The sequence below is a fragment of the Trachypithecus francoisi genome, unplaced genomic scaffold, assembly GCF_009764315.1.
Source record: "Trachypithecus francoisi isolate TF-2019V2 unplaced genomic scaffold, Tfra_2.0 Lachesis_group7, whole genome shotgun sequence".
NCBI classification, from domain to species: domain Eukaryota; kingdom Metazoa; phylum Chordata; class Mammalia; order Primates; family Cercopithecidae; genus Trachypithecus; species Trachypithecus francoisi.
Genome location: NW_022681472.1, coordinates 99,599,373 through 99,613,174, shown reverse-complemented (window position 1 = coordinate 99,613,174; position 13,802 = coordinate 99,599,373). Strand labels below are relative to the sequence as shown.

General features: G+C 57.9%; 1 protein-coding gene and 1 long non-coding RNA gene across 5 annotated transcripts; one reads left to right on the top strand and one right to left on the bottom strand.

Moving 5' to 3' along the window:
• Nucleotides 1-2,663: 2,663 nt before the first annotated feature.
• On the bottom strand, nt 2,664-6,693 carry LOC117078769. The gene is made up of 3 exons (XR_004435159.1): nt 6,176-6,693; nt 4,365-4,609; nt 2,664-2,984 (listed from the first exon to the last, which is right to left on the bottom strand). It is a non-coding gene; the product is annotated as an uncharacterized LOC117078769 (long non-coding RNA).
• Nucleotides 6,694-6,874: 181 nt separating this feature from the next.
• On the top strand, nt 6,875-11,452 carry SLC39A4 (solute carrier family 39 member 4). 4 transcript variants are annotated; one of them, XM_033202215.1, is made up of 12 exons: nt 6,887-7,376; nt 7,895-8,176; nt 8,573-8,765; nt 8,882-9,018; nt 9,096-9,267; nt 9,554-9,681; nt 9,897-10,034; nt 10,111-10,242; nt 10,425-10,479; nt 10,602-10,754; nt 10,918-11,105; nt 11,198-11,452. In XM_033202215.1, exons 1-12 carry the CDS (start codon nt 7,179-7,181, stop codon nt 11,324-11,326), a joined length of 1,905 nt encoding a protein of 634 aa, XP_033058106.1. In that variant the 5' UTR covers nt 6,887-7,178; the 3' UTR covers nt 11,327-11,452. The 4 variants fall into 4 exon arrangements, with proteins under 4 accessions (XP_033058107.1, XP_033058106.1, XP_033058105.1 ...); XM_033202214.1 differs by having other exon boundaries at nt 9,554-9,726; XM_033202216.1 differs by lacking the exon at nt 10,918-11,105 and having other exon boundaries at nt 6,875-7,376; nt 9,554-9,726.
• Nucleotides 11,453-13,802: the final 2,350 nt, after the last annotated feature.

Sequence of the window (13,802 nt, the reverse complement as noted above, 5' to 3'; positions counted from 1 at the left end):
TTCCATCCAAACAAAGTGAAGCTCCATCCCTGTAAAACACTCAGCGCGCATCTCCCTTTCCCCAGCCCTGGCAGCCAGGGGGGGCTTCTCCCTTCTTGCTTTTTGTTCTTTTTTTTTTTTTGAGGCAGTTTGACTCTGTCGTCCAGGATGGAGTACAGTTGCGCAATCTCGGCTCACTGCAGCCTCCACTTCCCAGGTTCAAGCGATTCTCCTGCCTCAGCCTCCCGAGTAGCTGGGATTACAGGCGCCCGCCACCACGCCCGGCTAATTTTTTGGATTTTTAGTAGAGACGGGGTTTCATTGTGTTAGCCAGGATGGTCTCGATCTCCTGACCTTGTGATCCACCCACCTCAGCCTCCCAAAGTGCTGGGATTACAGGCAGGAGAATCTTTTTTTTTTTTTTTTTTTTTTTTTTTTTGAGACGGAGTCTTGCTCTGCCGCCCAGGCTGGAGTGCAGTGGCCGGATCTCAGCTCACTGCAAGCTCCGCCTCCCGGGTTCACGCCATTCTCCTGTCTCAGCCTCCCGAGTAGCTGGGACTACAGGCGCCCGCCTCGTCGCCCGCTAGTTTTTTGTATTTTTTTTTTAGTAGAGACGGGGTTTCACCATATTAGCCAGGATGGTCTCGATCTCCTGACCTCGTGATCCGCCCGTCTCGGCCTCCCAAAGTGCTGGGATTACAGGCTTGAGCCACCGCGCCCGGCCAGGAGAATCTTTTGAACCTGGGAGGTGGAAGTTGCAGTGAGCCAAGATCGCACCATTGCACTCTAGCAGTGGCGTGATCTCGGCTCACTGCAACCTCCACCATGCCCAGCTAATTGTGGACTTTTAGTAAAAATGGGGTTTCGGCCGGGCGCGGTGGCTCTAACTGCTGACCTCAGGTGATCCACCTGCCTCAGCCTCCCAAACTACTGGGATTACAGGCGTGAGCCACCGCACCCAGCCTGTTTTGTTTTGTTTTTTTAATTTTAATTTTAATTTTTTTATTTGAGACGGAGTCTCGCTCTGTTGCCCAGGCTAGAGTGCAATGGTGCGATCTCAGCTTACTGCAACCTCCGCCTCTCGGGTTCAAGCAATTCTCTTGCCTCAGCCTCCCGAGTAGCTGGGACTACAGGCATGAGACACCACGTCCAGCTAATTTTCGTATTTTTTAGTAGAGACGGGGTTCCACCATGTTAGCCATGCTGGTCTCGAACTCCTGACCTCAGGTGAGTTGCCAGCCTCAGCCTCCCAAAGTGCTGGGATTACAGGCGTGAACCACTGCACCCGGCCAACAAACTTTGCCATTTTAACTGATTTTAAGTGCACAGTTCAGGGGCATTAAGTGTATTTACATTATTGTGCAACCTCACCACCGTCCACCTCCAGAACTTTCCTATCCAAACAAAGTAAAGCTCCATCCCCATAAAACACTCACGCGCATTCTCCCCTCCCCAGCCCTGGCAGTCACCTTTCTTTCTTTTCTTTTTTTTTTTGAGACAGAGTCTCGCTCTGTCGCCCAGGCTGGAGTGCAGTGGCCAGATCTTGGCTCACTGCAAGCTCCCGGGTTTACGCCATTCTCCTGCCTCAGCCTCCCAAGTAGCTGGGACTACAGGCGCCCGCCACCTCGCCCAGGTAGTTTTTTTTTTTGTATTTTTTAGTAGAGACGGGGTTTCACCGTGTTAACTAGGATGGTCTCGATCTCCCGACCTCGTGATCTGCCCGCCTCCCAAAGTGCTGGGATTATAGGCTTGAGCCACTGCGCCCGGCCTCTTTCCTTTCCTTTCTTTATTTTTTTTTGAGAAAGAATTTGGCTCTGTCGCCCAGGCTGGAGTGCAGTGGTGTGATCTCAGCTCACTGCAGCCTCCACCTCCCGGATTTAAGTGATTCTCCTGCCTCTGCCTCCTGAGTAGCTGGGACTAGACGGGCGTGCCACAACACCCGGCTAATTTTGCACTTTTAGTAAGGATGGGGTTTATCCATGTTGGTCAGGCTGGTCTTGAATTCCCAACCTCAGATGATCCACCTGACTTGGTCTCACAAAGTACTGGGATTACAGGTGTGAGCCACTGCGACCAGCCTGTATTTATTTTATTTATTTTTAAATTATTTTTTCTTTCTTTCTTTTTTTTTTTTTTTTTGAGATGGAGTCTTGCTCTGTCGCCCAGGCTGGAGTGCAATTGTGCGATCTCGGCTCACTGCAACCTCTGCCTTCCGGGTTCAAGCAATTCTTCTGCCTTAGCTTCCTGAATAGCTGGGATTACAGACACCTGCCACTGTGCTCAGCTAAGTTTTGTATTTTTAGTAGAGACGGAGTTTCACCATGTTGGCCAGGGTGGTCTTAAACTCCCAACCTCAGGTGACCTGCCCGCCTTGGCCTCCCAAAGTACTGGGATTACAGACATGAGCCACTGTGCCCGGCCTGTAGTTTTTTATTAATTTTTAAAATTTGTTACTATTATTTTTGAGTTGGAGTCTCACTTTTTCGCCCAGGCTAGAGTGCAATGGTGTGATCTTGGCTCTCTGCACCCTCTTCCTCGGGGTTCAAGCAGTTCTTATGCCTCAGCATCCTGAGCAGCTGGGACTACAGGCGCCCGCCACCACGCCTGGCTAATTTTTGTACTTTTTAGTAGAGATGGGGTTTCGCTGTGTCGGCTAGGCTGGTCTCGAAGTCCTGCACTCAGGTGATCTGCCCGCCTCAGCCTCCCAAAACCCTTCTACTTTCTCTGTAGGGTCCAGCCCACAGGGTCGGTGGGTTTTTTTCCCCATGTGGGGACGAGAGATTGTAGAAATAAAGATACAAGACAAAGAGATAAAAGAAAAAGCAAGCTGGGCCAGGGGACCACTACCACCAAGACGTGGAGACCAGTAGTGGCCCCGAATGCCAGGCTGCACTGATACTTATTGGATACAAGACAAAGGGACAGGGTAAGGAGTGTGAGTCATCTCCAATGATAGGTAAGGTCACGTGGGTCACGTGTCCACCGGACAGGGGGCCCGTCCCTGCCTGCAGCCGAGGCAGAGAGAAAGAGAGAGAGAGAGAGAGAGAGAAAGAGAGAGAGAGAGAGAGAGAGAAAGAGAGAGAGACAGCTTACGCCGTTATTTCTGCATATCAGAGACTTTTAGTACTTTCACCAACTTTGCTACCATTTTTTTTTTCTTTTTTTTTTTTTTGAGGTGGAGTCTCGCTCTGTCGCCCGGGCTGGAGTGCAGTGGCCCGATCTCAGCTCACTACAAGCTCCGCCTCCTGGGTTTATGCCATTCTCCTGCCTCAGCCTCCGAAGTAGCTGGGACTACAGGCGCCCGCCACCTCGCCCGGCTAGATTTTTGTATTTTTTTAGTAGAGACGGGGTTTCACCGTGTTAGCCAGGATGGTCTCGATCTCCTGACCTCGTGATCTGCCCATCTCAGCCTCCCAAAGTGCTGGGATTACAGGCTTGAGCCACCGCGCCCGGCCTTTGCTACTATTATCTAAAAGGTAGAGCCGGGTGTACAGGATGGAACGTGAAGGCGGACTAGGAGCGTGACCGCTGAAGCACAGCATCTCAGGGAGACGGTTGGGCCTCCGGAGAACTGTGGGCACGTCTGACTGATGTCAAGCCCTCCACAACAGGTGGAGGAGCAGAGTCTTCTCTGAACTCCCCCAGGGAAAGGGAGACTCCCTTTCCCAGTCTGCTAAGTAGAGGGTGTTTTTCCTGGACACTGACGCTACCGCTAGACCACGGTCCACTTGGCAACGGGCCTCTTCCCAGACACTGGTGTTACCGCTAGACCAAGGAGCCCTCCGGTGGCCCTGCCCGGGCATCACAGAAGGCTCACACTCTGGTCTTCTGGTCACTTCTCACTATGTCCCCTCAGCTCCTATCTCTTTATGGCCTGGTTTTTCCTAGGTCATGATTGTAGAGCTAGGAGTATTATAATATTGGAATAAAGAGTAATTGCTACAAACTAATGATTAATGATATTCATGTATAATCATATCTATAATCTATATCTAATATAACTTTTTTTTTTTTTTTTTTTTTTTTGAGACGGAGTCTCGCTCTGTCGCCCAGGCTGGAGTGCAGTGGCGCGATCTCGGCTCACTGCAAGCTCCGCCTCCCGGGTTCCCGCCATTCTCTCGCCTCAGCCTCCGAGTAGCTGGGACTACAGGCGCCCGCCACCGCGCCCGGCTAGTTTTTTGTATTTTTAGTAGAGACGGGGTTTCACCGTGTTAGCCAGGAGGGTCTCGATCTCCTGACCTCGTGATCCACCCGCCTCGGCCTCCCAAAGTGCTGGGATTACAGGCTTGAGCCACCGCGCCCGGCCCTATATCTAATATAACTCTTGTTATTTTATATATTTTATTAGACTGGCACAGCTCGTGCCCTCTGTCTCTGCCTCGCACCTGGGTGGCTTGCCACCCACGTTTCTGTCTCCATGCATTTGACTGACTGGGGTCCTCACGTGAGTTAGATCACACCGTCCTTGCCCTTTTGTGTCTGGCTGCTTTCGCTCATCACAGCGTCCTCAAGGTGCATCCAAGTCACAGCGCAGGCCGGTTCCCTCCTTTTTCAGGCTGGATCACGCTCCACTGTGGATGAGCCACAGTGTGTTCACTCACGCGTGTCTGGATATTTGAGTTGCTTCCACCTTTTGAATAATGCTGTTAGTGAACATGGGCTTATTTTTTTTGTTTTTTCCTCTTTAGAGTCAGGGTCTTGCCCAGTTGCCCAGGCTGGAGTGCATGAGTGCATGATGCGATCATGGTTCACTGCAGCCTCCACCTCCTGGGCTCAAGCAATTCTGCCTCAGCCTCCAGAGTCACTGGGACTATAGGCACCCACCACCACTCAGGGTGCCTTTTTTTTTTTTTTTTTTTGAGACGGAGTCTTGCTCTGTCGCCCAGGCTGGAGGGCAGTGGTGCAATCTCAGCTCACTGCAAGCTCTACCTCCCAGGTTCACGCCATTCTCCTGCCTCAGCCTCCCGAGGAGCTGGGAATACAGGCACCCACCACCACACCCAGCTAATGTTTTCGTATTTTTAGTAGAGATGGGGTTTCACTGTGTTAGCCAGGATGGTCTCCATCTCCTGACCTCGTGATCTGCCCGCCTCAGCCTCCCAAAGTGCTGGGATTACAGGCGTGAGACGCTGTGCCTGGCCGGGGTGCCCTAATTTGTTTTTGTATTTTTAGTAGAGCTGGGGTTTCATCGTGTTGCCCAGGCTGGTCTTAAACTCCTGACTTCAAGTGATCCACCTGCCTCAGCCTCCCAAAGTGCTGGGATTACAGGCATGAGCCAAGGTGCCCGACCAATGTTGTTTTTAAGATGGGCCAATTGCAATGAGCTTGTTGGATGACAGAGTGGGCCTGAGGGGCAGGAGAGTGCAACCCCTCTGCTCTGGGGAAGCCGGCCTCAGGCTGGGGCATGGGTAGCTGAAACCCTCAGCTGCTCCTGGGCTGTGGAAGAGAGTTTCTGCAGGGAGGGATGGGGTCACATGAATGGAGGGAATGGAGGAGGCCTGTAGCCCAGCACTGAGGCCTACTGGGGAGGCAGCTCAGGAAGGCCACAGAGTCAGGCCCAGCCCAAGACCTTTGCCCTGAAGCTAAAATAGGCCCTTGAGCCTGGTTTAGAATGGGTGGCCTCCAGCCATAATAGGTCCTGGGGTGGTGTGGGAGGGAAAGGGCCAGTTTGGGACCGCAACATCTTCGGGCTGTGTGTAGAGCTGCCCCCATCATGGTCTCGGGGCCCAGAAATCATCTGCACCCCCAGCGGGCTCCCTTAAGGGCCCCCAGAAGGACACCACGGTGGGTGGCCCAGCCAGAGGGGCACCATGAGATCTGCCGCTTGGCGGGGTGAGGCTGCCAGGGGAAGCACCCTGACCCCAGGACACTGGGCCCAATGCCCGCCCTGCCCCATCCCGCCCTGCACATGGCAGGACAGAGTCCTTGGGCCTCAGGCATCCAGCTCCCCACCCCAGCCCCACCCACAACACTCAGGGTCAGGCTGGCTGGACTGGGCAAGAGGTGGCATCTGGACTCCCCCTTCAGAAGGCAAAGCTGCCCTGAGATCTGCCTTCCCCTTCCCCCAGACTTCCTGCCATCACCACCACAGTAGAGATAAGGCCTCTAGGCTCAAAGGCCAGAGAAGGAGCCCACAGGGAGGGCAGGGCTGGGAGCCACAGCCTCCCTGCCCCCAGGGCTAGAGCTGGGGTCTTACCCCAGTCTTATCCTGACCCAAGCCCGGCCAGGTGGCTGCCAGGGCCCAGGTCCGCCTTCCTGGTTGTCTGTGTTGGAGCTTCCTGGGGCTTTCTCTGGCCTAAGGGAGCATGACTCAGCAGGCACCTTTTCAGTTCCTTTGATTCCATCGCAGTCCCCAACAGGGACCATAACCCAGGACCCAGGAGGAGGTCCATGTCCCCACCCCCAACTGGGGCCACCAAGGGTGTCGGGGCAGCCTCTGTTGGGAGGGGTAGAGGCATGGACCTGGGAGCTCTCAGGCTCTGGGGGCATCTGTGCACCACTGCCCTCCGTCCCCCAGCTTGGAGGCAGCCTCCAGATGGAGAGCCAGAAGGGGACACTCCGGCCCTGCCCCATAGCTTGAGGGGCAGCTGGAAGAGGACAGAAGCCCACCCAGACTGGCCTGGCGTGGTGGCTCAATCCTGTAATCCCAGCACTTTGGGAGGTCCAGGCAGGCGGATCACCCGAGGTTGGGAGTTCAAGACCAGCCTGACCAACATGGAGAAACCCTGCCTCTACTAAAAATACAAAATTAACCGGGTGTGGTGGCGCCGCCTGTAATCCCAGCTACTCGGGAGGCTGAGGCAGAAGAATCACTTGAACCCGGGAGGCGGAGGTTGCAGTGAGCCAAGATCACGCCATTGCACTCCAGCCTGGGCAGCAAGAGCAAAACTCTATCTAAAAAAAAGCCCACCCAGGCTGCCTGTCCAGGGGAAGGGGCCCAGCCCTCGCCCCCCACCAGCACTGGCTTCAGGCTATTGGGGAGGATCTGCCGCTGGAATGGTTAACCCAGGCATCTCCAGCAGCCAATCACAGAGCTCTGCAGGAATACCTGGGAGAGGTCCTCATGCAGGCCGAGCCGGGCGGGTCCTAGCCCAGCCCCAGTCTGGCCCTGGACAACCCCAGCAAAGCCGCCCTCAGCCAGCCCAGAAGCACTGGGCCTTGGCCACAGCAACACCCACTGAGCACGCTGGGAGCTGAGTATGGCGTCCCTGGTCTCGCTGGAGCTTGGGCTGCTGCTGGCTGTGCTGGTGGTGACGGCGACAGCGACGGCGCCCCCGCCTGCTGGTCTGCTGAGCCTACTCACCTCCGGCCAGGGCGCTGTGGATCAAGAGGCGCTGGGCGGCCTGTTAAATACGCTGGCGGACCGTGTGCACTGCACCAACGGGCCGTGTGGAAAGGTAACAGCCCCACCCGACGGGTCCCCCAGCCCTGGCCTCTTCCCGCCCGCTCCGCCCTGCCAACTGGCAGCAAAGGGCCCTGGGCAAACTCCAGGAGGCGGAGGAGGCTGGCGGCAGTACCTGGGCACCCTGGCCCTCCCCGCAGGCCAGAGCCCACCCTCATGCTCTTGAGGGCAGACAGGCACACCTCTCCAGGGACACACAGTCCCTCTTCTCCCCAGGACCCCAGGGCCACCTCCTCCTGCCGGCCCCCAGCCATCAAATTGGCAGTGGCTCCAGGGGAGTCCCCTGGGGATGGGGGACCACTGTTGGGGACCCCTCTCTGTGCACCCCTGTAGTTGGGGAAGGAGAACAGGGTCCTGGGGAGACGGAAGGGCACAAGGGGTTGAGAGAGGATGGTGGGCGTTGCTGGACCTGAGAGGGAGAGGAAACAGGCCTGTGGGGAAGCCCCTTGGCTAGGCCTGCCTCTCCCCTCCCTGGTGGGCCCAGAGCCCCTGCTCACCTGTCTCTGCCCACAGTGCCTGTCTGTGGAGGACGCCCTGGGCCTGGGCGAGCCTGAGGGGCCAGGGCTGCCCCCAGGCCCAGTCCTGGAGGCCAGGTACATTGCCCGTCTCAGTGCCGCCGCCGTCCTCTACCTCAGCAACCCCGAGGGCACATGTGAGGACGCTCGGGCTGGCCGCTGGGCCTCTCGTGCAGACCATCTCCTGGCCCTGCTCGAAAGCCCCAAGGCCCTGACCCCGGGCCTAAGCTGGCTGCTGCAGAGGATGCAGGCCCAGGCTGCCGGCCAGACCCCCAAGACGGTGAGGGACAGTCCAGGCAGACCAGGGGAGTGGGTGAGGAGGGCCCCACAGCCTAGGGGGCCAGGCCTGGCTGCAGAGCCTTCAGGGAGCCTGGGGGCCTGGGGAGACACCCGGGAGTCGGCCTCCGGCTAGGGATTCACAATGTGGAGCTCACTACCGGGCACCTGGGGGCCTGCAGGAGCCCCAGGAGGGGTCTCAGGAGGGAGGAACCCAGAGGGCTGAGTGCCTGAAGCAGCTGGACCCGGCAGGGAGGGCTGTGGCTCCAGGGAAGGGCGGGGCTGGTGGGGGTAGATCCTGTAGTTGGCGTGGGAGATGCATCCAGGGGCAGCTGGGTGGATGGCAGAACTGGATGCAAGGTCACACCAAAGGCTGAGACGGAGGCCCCCTCTTCCCCAGGCCTGCGTAGACATTCCTCAGCTGCTGGAGGAGGCGGTGGGGGCGGGGGCTCCAGGCAGTGCCGGTGGCGTCCTGGCTGCCCTGCTGGACCACGTCAGGAGTGGGTCTTGCTTCCATGCCTTGCCGAGCCCTCAGTACTTCGTGGACTTTGTGTTCCAGCAGCACGGCAGCGAGGCTCCTATGACACTGGCCGGTGAGGCCTGGGCTGGGCTGTGGAGGGGGACACCCCTGAGTCCCCAGCCTCCATGTCCCTGGGGGGCAGGGCTGGAGCCCACACAGACTTGCCGTGCTGACTCTTCTCCCTGCTAGAGCTGTCGGCCTTGATGCAGCGCCTGGGGGTAGGCAGTGAGGCCCACAGCGACCACAGTCATCAGCACAGGGGAGCCAGCGGCCAGGACCCTCTGCCGCTCGTCACCTCCAACGACAGCTCCAGTGTGTGGGACACGGTGAGCTGTGCCCTGGGGTAAGATGGGGCCCCACTGGGGTCTGCTCAGGCCCCTGAGCCTGTCCTGCCACTCCCCAGGTATGCCTGAGTGCCAGGGACGTGATGGCTGTGTATGGACTGTCGGAGCAGGCTGGGGTGACCTCGGAGGCCTGGGTCCAACTGAGCCCTGCCCTGCTGCAACAGCAGCTGAGTGGAGCCTGCACCTCCCAGCCCAGGCTCCCCGTCCAGGACCAGCTCAGCCAGGCAGAGAGTGAGTGCCCGGCACTGTGCTGGCAGTGCAGAGGTGGGGCCACATAGGGAGGAAGGAGTGGCTGCCGAGGATGAGGGATGGAGAGAGGGAGCAGGGCCTGGAAGTAGAAACAGCAGACACAGGGGAATGTGGCGTCGCCAGGAGGGGAGTGGGGCTTTGAGGCAGGAGCGTCAGCCTGAGTGAGGGACTGGCCCACACTGACCACCTGCAGCTCTGGTGAGCGAGCCCAGGAAGCAGGGGCTGAGTCTGGAAGAAAAGCTCTGACAGCCACCTCACCCACCCCCAGGGTATCTGTACGGCTCCCTGGCCACGCTGCTCATCTGCCTCTGCGCGGTTTTTGGCCTCCTACTGCTGACCTGCACTGGCTGCAGGGGGGTCACCCACTACATCCTGCAGACCTTCCTGAGCCTGGCGGTGGGTGCACTAACTGGGGATGCTGTCCTGCACCTGACGCCCAAGGTCTGCCCCCACCATCCCCCGATCCTGGCCTTCCCTTCCCCACCATGGACTCCCAGGCCATGCCCTCCCAGGGCCCTTACCCACACCACCCCCTGACCCCTGACCCCTCTCCCTGGGTCTTGGAGGGAGGCGCCCTGTGCCCCCCCTTGCCCAGCGCCCCTACTCCCCAGGTGCTGGGGCTGCACACACACAGCGAAGAGGGCCTCAGCCCACAACCCACCTGGCGCCTCCTGGCTATGCTGGCCGGGCTCTACGCCTTCTTCCTGTTTGAGAACCTCTTCAACCTCCTGCTGCCCAGGGACCCAGAGGTCAGGCTTCTTGGGAAGGTACCCGGCGGGTGGGTGTGCTGGGGGCCTGGCGGACACTGAGCAGCTACCCTCACAGGACCTGGAGGATGGGCCCTGCGGCCACAGCAGCCACAGCCACGGCGGACACAGCCACGGTGTGTCCCTGCAGCTAGCACCCAGCGAGCTCCGGCAGCCCAAGCCGCCCCACGAGGGCTCCCGCGCGGACCTGGTGAGTGGGCGCCCGATGCCCCAACCCACGCGGAGCCCCTCCCACAGACCCCTTCCCACGCCCACACTCCCAGCCCCACCCCAGGCCTGCGGCCCCGCCTCGCCTCCCGCGGTGATCTGGGGCCCCGCCCCACCGCGTTCCTCCTCTACCTCTGGGCGGGACTTACTCAAGGCTCCTCGCAGGTGGCGGAGGACAGCCCGGAGCTGCTGAACCCGGAGCCCAGGAGACTGAGCCCAGGTGAGCCCAGGGGGCGACCCCGAAAGGGCTGGGGGATCTGGGGTTTGTGTGGAGCGTGAGCGGGGCCCGGGGCTTGGCGGTCGGGGACAGGCCACGCGAACCCACGGCCGCTGCATCCGCAGAGTTGAGGTTACTGCCTTATGTGATCACGCTGGGCGACGCCGTGCACAACTTCGCCGATGGGCTGGCCGTGGGCGCCGCCTTCGCGACCTCCTGGAAGACGGGGCTGGCCACCTCGCTGGCGGTGTTCTGCCACGAGTTGCCGCACGAGCTGGGTGAGCGGCGGGCGGGGCCTGGAAGGAGGCGGCCGGGGCCGCACGGGGCTGGGCGGGGAGACCGGGAACAGGTGGGCGGGGCTGGTGGTAAGAGCGCGGGACGGAAAGGTGGGCGGGGCATGTAAATAGGAGGGCGGAGCTGTTGATGTGGACCCGCCCCCAGGAGACTTCGCGGCCTTGTTGCACGCGGGGCTGTCCGTGCGCCAAGCGCTGCTGGTGAACCTGGCCTCTGCGCTCACGGCCTTCGCCGGTCTCTACGTGGCACTCGCGGTTGGAGTCGGCGAGGAGAGCGAGGTCTGGATCCTGGCAGTGGCCACCGGCCTGTTCCTCTACGTGGCACTCTGCGACATGGTCAGGATGGCGAGGGGAGGGGCTGCTCTGGGCCGGGAACTGAGCAGCGGAGCTGAGCACGGGCGCTGATCTGGTGCCCACTTGCTCCTCAGCTCCCGGCCATCTTGAAAGTACGGGACCCGCGGCCCTGGCTCCTCTTTCTGCTGCACAACGTGGGCCTGCTGGGCGGCTGGACCGTCCTGCTGCTGCTGTCCCTGTACGAGGATGATATCACCCTCTGATACCCTGCCCTAGTCTCCCACCTTTGACTCAAGATCCCACACCCCACAAACCTACAGCCCAGAAACCAGAAGCCCCTATAGAGGGCCCAGTCCTAACTCTACAATAAAGACACTCTTGTCCTTGGAGCATGGCTGTGCTCTCCTTGCTGGGTGGGAAAGGTCCTCAGCTGAGAAAGGACAATTGCAGCACTGCCTTCTCCCCATCGGGGTGCCTCGAAGTGAAGCAGGAAGAGCTGCACTCAGGGCCCCCCAGGCAGCCAGCCTCAGGCACCCCCTCTTTGATGTGGAGACCCTGCCTGCCTGAGGAGTGGGGTCAGGGAAATTCGCCAGGGTGTGTGGGCAGCAGGTGGGACCCTGTCCCCAAACAGTAATCAAACTTGCTTACCTATAACTGCTTACACAGATGAAGGCGTATTTCTCTGTCATGGAAAGCAAGCCTGGAGATAATCAGACCAGAGTGTGTGGCAGCCCATGGTTCCTGGGACCCTAGCCTCTTCTGACTCTGAGGCGTTAATCCTGAGTCCCTATGTGGTGGCCTCCTAGGGCTCCCATAACACAGCCTACCACAAACTGAGTGCCTTCAAACCAGAAACTTATTTTAGGAATCAAAGCATCAGGAGACTAATGCTCCCTCTGAAGTCCCTAGGAAACAGTCTGTTCCCCAAGCCTTTCCTGGCTACTGGTGGCCCCAGGTGTTCCTTGGTTTGTGGGCAGTATGACTCCAATCTCTGCCTCTGTCTTCACATGACCTCCCCTCCTCTCCCCCTTTTTTTTTTTTTCTTTTCTTTCTTCTTTTGAGACAGAGCTTCAGTCTGTTGCCCAGGCTGGAGTACAGTGGCACCATCTCGGCTCACTGCAACCTCTGCCTCCTGGGTTCAAGCGATTCTCCTGCCTCAGTCTCCTGAGTAGCTGGGATTACAGGTGTGTGCCACCATGCCCGGCTAATTTTTGAAGGGGGCCAGCCCCTCCACACCTGTGGGTATTTCTCGTCAGGTGGGATGAGAGACTGAGAAAAGAAATAAGACACAGAGACGAAGTATAGAGAAAGAACAGTGGGCCCCGAGGACCGGTGCTCAGCATACTGAGGACTCGCACCAGCACCAACCTCTGAGTTCCCTCAGTATTTATTGATCATTATTTTTCCTATCTTAGTGAGGGGAGTGTAGCAGGGCAACAAGTGGGGAGAAGGTCAGCGGGGAAACATGTGAGCAAAGGAATCTGTATCATGAATAAGTTCAAGGAAAGGTGCTGTGCCCAGATGTGCACGTAGGCTAGATTTATGTTTCTCTTTACCCAAACATCTCAGTGTAGCAAAGAGTAACAGAGCAGCAGCGCTAGATTTATGTTTCTCTTTACCCAAACATCTCAGTGTAGCAAAGAGTAACAGCAGTATTGCTGCCAGCATATCTCACTTCCAGCCACAGAGCGGTTTTCTCCTATCTCAGAAAAGAACGAAAGGGAATGGGCGGCTTTACACCAAGACATTCCAGTCCCAGGGAGGAGCAGGTGACAGACGTCTTCCTCTTAACTGCAAAGAGGCCTCCCTCTTTCACTACTCCTCCCTAGCACAGCACAGACCCTTTACGGGTGTTGGGCTGGGAGATGGTAAGGTCTTTCCTTTCCCATGAGGCCCTATCTCAGGCTGTCTCAGTAGGGGGAAACCTTGGACAATACCCAGGCTTTCTCGGGCAGAGGTCCCTGTGGCTTTCCGCAGTGCATTGTGTTCCTGGTTAATCGAGAATGAAGAATGGCGATTTTACCGAGCATACTGCCCGCAAACATATTGTTAACAAGGCACATCCTGCACAGCCCTAAATCCATTAAACATTGATTCAATACAGCACATGTTTCTGTGAGCACAGGGTTGGGGCTAAAGTTACAGGTTAACAGCATCTCAAAGCAGAAATAATTTTTCTTAGTACAGATCAGAATGGAGTTTCTTATGTCTTCCTTTTCTAAATAGACACGGTAACAATCTGATTTCTCTTTCTTTTCCCCACAATTTTTGTATTTTTAGTAGAGACTGGGTTTCACCATGTTGGCCAGGCTGGTCTGGAACTCTTGACCTCAAGTGATCCGCCCACCTCGGCCTTCCAAAGTGTTGGGATTACAGGCGTCAGCCATCGCCTCCTATTGACTTTTAAAAGGAGGTTGAGTGTGGCTCAGAGGTCACACGCCTGAGCATCCAAGTGGCCCTTCCCCCACTGCCCAACAAGCAAGTGAGTAGATTTAGATGCAACAAAAACATATTTCCACGCCATTTTCTTGGGCGTAACGATACTTTCTTGTTTTTTTTTCGCATGATTCCATTTCTAGGTCCTAGGCCCGTGCCTGGTCCAGGATCCAAGCTGGAAGCTGGCACTGGGCCCGCCCTGGGTAGGCATCAGTGAGCAAGGCGGGCGGACAGCGCTGGGCTCGCGGGCGTGTCGGCGGCGGGGGTCGCTCTGCGAGGGGACACTGGGCAGCCGGGGGCGTG

Coding starts and splice junctions, on each gene's coding strand:
- SLC39A4 (XM_033202214.1), top strand. CDS start 7,179: ATGGCGTCCCTGGTCTCGCTGGAGCTTGGGCTGCTGCTGGCTGTGCTG. Junction 8,766..8,881: donor GGCTCCTATGACACTGGCCG/GTGAGGCCTGGG, acceptor TCTCCCTGCTAG/AGCTGTCGGCCTTGATGCAG. Junction 9,019..9,095: donor GCTCCAGTGTGTGGGACACG/GTGAGCTGTGCC, acceptor GCCACTCCCCAG/GTATGCCTGAGTGCCAGGGA.